Source organism: Osmerus eperlanus, chromosome 10 (assembly GCF_963692335.1).
Source record: "Osmerus eperlanus chromosome 10, fOsmEpe2.1, whole genome shotgun sequence".
NCBI lineage: Eukaryota > Metazoa > Chordata > Actinopteri > Osmeriformes > Osmeridae > Osmerus > Osmerus eperlanus.
In genome coordinates this window covers 12,312,473-12,319,142 of record NC_085027.1, presented here as the reverse complement: position 1 = coordinate 12,319,142, position 6,670 = coordinate 12,312,473, and the positions used below count along the sequence as shown (strand labels likewise).

The 6,670-nt window shown below is 46.4% G+C and overlaps 1 protein-coding gene across 2 annotated transcripts in view; it reads right to left on the bottom strand.

Moving 5' to 3' along the window:
• Nucleotides 1-4,506: 4,506 nt before the first annotated feature.
• ccdc102a (coiled-coil domain containing 102A) overlaps nucleotides 4,507-6,670 on the bottom strand; it is a 33,530-nt gene continuing 31,366 nt past the window's right edge. The window contains exons 10-11 of one of the 2 annotated variants that reach the window (XR_009931507.1): nucleotides 4,914-5,107; nucleotides 4,507-4,811 (exon numbers count right to left, since the gene is read on the bottom strand). Coding sequence is in view for 1 of the 2 variants with exons in the window: in XM_062471688.1 (XP_062327672.1) it covers nucleotides 4,978-5,107 (130 nt within the window). In the remaining variant the exon portion in view is untranslated. Of the gene's footprint in view, nucleotides 5,108-6,670 lie in introns of both variants that reach the window. The other variant, XM_062471688.1, reaches the window with a different exon arrangement.

The following is a 6,670-nucleotide window of genomic DNA, read 5'->3' as shown; positions in this document are numbered from 1 at the left end:
CTACCACAGAGCTCCGTCCGACTATCAGAATCAGAACATGACCACGGAACCCTTTCAGAATCAGAACATGACCACGGAACCCTTTCAGAATCAGAACATGACCACGGAACCCTTTCAGAATCAGAACATAACCACGGAACCCTTTCAGAATCAGAACATGACCACGGAACCCTTTCAGAATCAGAACATAACCACGGAACCCTTTCAGAATCAGAACATGACCACGGAACCCTTTCAGAATCAGAACATTACCACGGAACCCTTTCAGAATCAGAACGTGACCACGGTTGCCTTCAGTGTCCATATACACTCTTATTGTTACCCAGCCGGGTGGACAGGTCTGATCAGGACACGGTCATGGCTTAGTATGTCATGAAGCTGGCACACCCCTGGTTAGACCCCCCCACTATGATAAGATCCTGCCATGTATCAGAGCTCACTCATAAGAGATCCTCGCATGCAGAACTTGGGGGATGAAATATTGATGTAGCAGTGTCCTCCTTGTCAACAAGACCTTGCATGTGCTGCCTCTAGACCTTGGGCTGACACACATGCAAACACACACACACACACACACGTACACATGCACATATACACATACACACATGCACATAATACACATAGGCACACACAAACTCACGCGCGCACAAACATACACACACGCACAATATGATCTGAGGCATTGGAATCCATTCTTCACTGGAGAATTCCATCTACATATTAATGCTGCATGAAGGAGGAACAGAGGTGTGTAGGCATGTATGAAGGTCAGAGGCAGAAGAGACTCACAACCCTGCAGCCTTGAAATCATACCATGTTCTCTCCTCAGTTTTATAGAGGAATTTAAGGACATAGAGAGAAATAGAACCCTCTCTGCCTCTTTGTGTGTGTGTGTGTGTGCGTGCGTATGTGTGTGTGTGTGGCAGGGCGGGGGGGGTCAGTGCTGTGATTCTGACCACTAGTCCTACGTGATATGAAATCTAGATGTTCAACTGTGCCCTAAACTGACCTTCTCAGCTCTTACACCCACACACACTCTCATTCGCTCTCCATTTCACTCCCTCTCTCTCTCTCTCTTTCTCTTCCTCTCCCCCCTCTTTTCTCTATCTGTCTCTGTTTCTCTCATCTCTGTGTCTATCTCTCTCTCTCCCACCTTCCTCTCACTGTGATATGATGTGACCTCTTGACCCACGGACCCTTCTAGAGCCATGCTTAGCTACAAGGCCCTTGGGCAGCAAAATAATTGGCCTGATATTCTAATCTCTCTGTCCTCATCTCTCCCTCTCTCATTCCTTCTATCCATCCCATGCATCCCTCCATCCATCCATCTCCCTTTCACCCTGTAGTGTATACTCTCTGCGCCAGCGTTCACTCTTACTCTCTCCTATTCCTCAGCTCGATCTCTCTTTCTCTACCTTCATCTCTACATCTCTCCCTCCCCCCATTCTTGCCCCTCTGAGTCTGGCCTTGCTCTATCTCCAGTCAGTGGCAGACACAGCCCAGTATCTTCCCAGTCTCCTGGCTCCTTTTATACCATTTAACTTGATAACGAGAGAAAGAGACCAAGAGATGATTCAGAAAGAGAGACAAAAGTGCTAGAGAGTAATAGAGCGGGAAAGAGGGAGGAAGAGAAAAACCAGAGGGAGGGCGAGAGCCAACGGAGGAGTGAGAGGGACACACAAAAGAAAGAAAGACAAAAAAGAGGGAAACACACTAACGCACACAGCGACACACACTATCACACACTAACAGACACACACTGAGGCATGAACAAATGAAGCTATCAAACAATCAAGGGGGATCCTGGGAGTGGGAGGAGGCAGTTGGAGAGGAAATGAGAGGCAGGATCCATGTGAATGTGAACTGATAATCAGCTTCATCAGCATGTCGCCAACATTCCTGAGGCCATTAGCACTGCCGATGAAAAGTAAACACACACACTTAGCTGACACCCGCACCGATTTGACACGCACGCGCGTGCACGCACGTGCTAATGCGCACAAACAGACACACGTTCACACATGGGCATACACACACACTCAGACACACACACACACAAAGAGTAAACCCAGAAGGCAGAGCCTGTTTCTCAAGCTCAGGGGGGTAGTGGAACCTAGCCTGCTTCACAGAACAGATGGCTCAATAACATCACTGCTCTCAGCATCAGTGGACAAGACCCATGGTTCCTAGGATTACATGGATGTCTCAGGAAAACTATAAAGACAAACACAAACATACTCACACACACACATGCTGACACACACACATAGTCTCAAACACACACATACATGCTGACACACACATAAATAGGCGGAACACCCTGAGTATATTATAGTTTGACAGCCTCTTTTGTTTGTGTGATCTGTTTGTGTGTGGAGCAACATAGAGTGTAATGGCAGGGTGGTGTGTTTGTGTGTGCGAGTGAGTGAGTGTGTGGAGGGGGTGCGGGTGGGTGTGTAATAGAGGGTTTAGGGAGTCAGGTGACAGGACCTGTAATTACGAACAATGAGCAGACACACACGCACGCGCACACACACACACCGCATGACGATGGCAGAGCAGACACTCTGCCTTCTCCGAGTATGAGAACTAAAAAGCAGCTGTTTTGAAAATTCTGAAAATCAAGACCTTCTGGTTCCTCTACTTGTTCTTTGTCACCTCCATGTTTAGAGCCATAGAGAAGAATACAGTAGATTACAGCAGACTTCAGTACAGTGTGGTACAGTGCATTCATGTATACTGGGATACAGTACAGTCTGTTGTAGTGTAGCTCATTCAAGTACAGCACAGTACATGGTAGTATTCACGATACAGCACAACATGGTATGTATAACAGTATAGTGTGTAACAAAATAATACAAGACATTAAGGGATGAGTATTGTTTTATTTTGGTGTAGGGGAGAAGGCTGTCTGAGGGGATGTGCAGGTGTGTGTGTGTGTTTAAGGGAGAAGCATGTTAGAGACATCGCTCTTTCAAACAGGCAATTCACTCTCTCCCAGTTCATCTCGGTTTCTCTCTATCTTCCCTCTATTTCCTTCTCTGTTTCTTTCCCTCCTCTCCACTCTCCAGCGGTATCTCTCTCTCTCTCTCTTTATCTCATAGGTCTATCAGCATAGGAGATGTAGCCTCTTTTATTTAACTGTGTCATGAATATGATAAAATGTCTATACCTCTCCTAATTTCATTCTGTACTCCCTCACTTTTTTTCTCTGGAACTCTGATTGGCCCCTTAGCAGGGCTGAGCAATCAGCCTCCATTGGGAAATGGGATGAAAAAGAATGTATATATCATTTTCAATTCACTTCCCTGGTCACATCAATGTTAAGCTTTACAGTACCTCAACATCCATTTTCCATATTCATGTGCTCGAATAATTATTCATATTTCAGTGGGTTAGAATGCTAGATTTCTGATGCAAAATACTGAAGGTAATCCCAAAATGATCTCCCTTTCTCTTTCACTGGCTCACTGTATCTCTATATTTTTCCCACTGTCTCTCTCTCTGTCCTCCCTGCACTGTTCTAGGTTCCAGTACTACCAGATCAGGGCCGCAGGCTAGACTCTGAGGTGAGGCCTGACTTATACGTTTTAAACAGTACTTCTTTCTCTCTCCATCTCCCTCATACACACACACTGCGTCACGAGACAAAGGAGCAAGCTCCCATGCGCCATTAAACGATACATATACAAATAGTACATTGCCGAGTGGAACATAAAAATGATTAACCAGTCAGTAACTCCTGCTGTAGATTCAACCCCAGAGGAAACATCTCAACGATCTTATCTTGTCTTTCAATGGGCCACTCTGTCCCACAAATATACTGTCCTCTGGTCATCATGCTGTTTGTGAGACTATTGGGAAATCACTCATTTGAAGATGCCGTTTTCAAGCAAATGGTGAATCAATGAACCAACTACTGTAGACCATGGCTTCTTCCACCTCGAAAACACACTGAAACATGAAGGAGAAAAGCATTCCAAAACCTGCCAGGCCTGTCTTGAGAGAATGATGTGTTTGTGGCTGGTCTGGGATCTTAATGCCGCTAACTCCAACCTGTATGGAGCTGAATCAGACAGGTAAAGCATTCATTAAGTCTCTCTGAATGAGGGGGTTCACACGCACAGACACACACATGACTCCACACACCCCTTCACATATACACACTGACAGACACACACACACTGACAGCCAGACACACACAGACAGAGACTGCTATAATTAGTGGTCTGCTGGAGGCCAAGCCTAAGTCCAGTGTGGGCTAGAACAGGGAGCTGAGAGCCAGGAGTCCGAGTTATCACTGCTCTGATTCTCTCTCATCACAGTCTCCGGAGAGCTGCCATGGAGACAATCCCCCTCCTGTGAACCTGTGTGTCAGAATTGGGAGAGACAGGGAGATGGAGACATACAGAGAAAAGGAGACAGAGAGAGAGAGATTGTCCATGTAGGTTTGTGTGTGTGCGTGCTTTAGACAAGCAATAATAAAGAAAGAGCTAGACCATTAGGTTTATATAACATTTTAGTAACATTTATTTAAGCTAAATACAAAAACAAAAACACTGTGGTACAGATCAATTATAAAAACAGAACAATAACAATAACATAAATATGTGATGACCGGTAGAAACTGCTTGGTCCCCTTGTGTCTGTATGTAGGTGTGTGTGTGTGCTACGAGGTGGTGCTACAGCCTGCCACCCTCATTCTCTCCGACATGGGGGGGGGGGAGACATGGGGCTGCTGGGGGTGAGGGGCAGTGGGCAGAATAGGTGAGGGAGGACAGGGGTAAGTGTGATAGGTGGGCAGTGGGGAGGAGACAGGGACAAGGAGGGGGTGAGGGGGGATGGGGGAGGCATGGACAGAGGAGAGACCTATCTGTCAATAAATCTGACAGAGCTCTGTGTGTTTGGAGGAGAAAGGGAGGAGAGGAGAGAAAGAGGGAGAATATGAGTGTGTGTGGGTGCGTGTGTGCCTGTGTCTCAGGGGATCTGTATCTGCAGCTCCTCCTCCTCCTCCTCTGGGTCGCTGGCCGGGCCGTCTGGGTGATCGGGGCTGAAGCGGGCCGACCTCATCTTCCCAAACAGACCTGGGTTGTGCTGCCGACGCAGTCTGGATAGACACACCAACACACAGTTCACTACTGTCAGTCTGTACAGACACACCAACACACAGTTAAGACAGTCTGAACAGGATAGAGGAATCTATCACTCACAATAGATCTTCCTTGAAGAGAATAGAATGAAAAGATGAAAAGGAGTGACAGAGTGATAGAGTGAGTAAGAACACCAGAGTGACAGAGTGACAGAGTGACAGGTAAAAGGCTTTGGTGTGTCATCCCTGCATGGACACAATCTCTGGCTGCAGCAAAACAACAGTGTCTTAATGCTGATTGGTCTAGAGATTGGACCAGCAAATCAGAAAACAGAAGCTTATTTTGGACTATGGAGAGCAGGCTATAATAGACAAACATAGAACATATCTCTCGCTCTCAGCCACACACATACACACACACGCCCTCATCCACCCACACACACACACCTCTGAGATAAATTATACAGCAGCACTTAGGAACTGAGCTCAGCCAGTGCTGAGAATGAGTCACTTATTCATACATATAGGGGGGGGGGGGGGGGTAAGAGGGGATTAGGAGGGAAAAGGTGAGGTGTGAAGAGAAAGAGATGAGATGGAAGGATAGCAGGGAGAGAAGGAGAGACCAACCTAGAGAGAGAGAATGAGAGAAAGACAGACACAAAGACAGAGTAAGATACATAGAGAGACAGAAACATGGAGAGAGAGATAGAGAGAGAGAGAGAGAGAGAGAGAGAGAGAGACAGAGAGACAGTGAGACAGTGAGACAGAAGGAGAGGAGAGATTATGCGCCAGGCATACTGACATCATTTATCAAATTCTGCAGCAGTTGCTTCTCTCATCATTCTCCACAAAACTTGAGGAACTAATAGAGGACTGCAGCAAACAGGCCAGAAACCTCCCCGGGGACGGGTGACGGCTACAACGTCCTATAATTAAGAAGGAATGAAACTTAAATAGAGAGACAGATTGTCGACACTCCTAGGGTTCCGGTAGAACAGGAGAAGCCACTAATCCTTGATGTGCCACTAACGTTCTAATAAACGATCTAAGAATCATACTAGCACACTACTATACACTAAACCACAATGTATTGAATGCATTCTAATTTTTTTTAATGATCAATCTCTCTCTTTCCTGTCCTCGTCCTTTCCTTTCCCTTGTCCTGCTTCTCTTCTCGAACCCACCCGTTCTTTTCCTGTCTCGGTCTCCTTCTCTCCTTTCTCCATCCTCCCATCTCCTCATTCTTCTCATTTTGTCTTTCTTTATCTGCCTCTTAGATCACATTACAGCCTCAGCACCTCTGCTCCAGTAAACCCACATACACCACACACACCCACCCACACACACACACCCACACACACCCACACACACACAGCTGTCAACATTGGCAGCTTTAAACCACAACTTTGAGCTCCTACGTCCTCAACCGGGAACTGTGGAAGCTGCATACACACACACACAAACACACACAAACACACACATCACATTTGCAGTCTGAATCGGCCCCTTGATTGTGCTAAAGAGACAAAGCTACTACAGCAAAGGGAAAATCAATACACAACAACCTCCTTTATTTTCTCT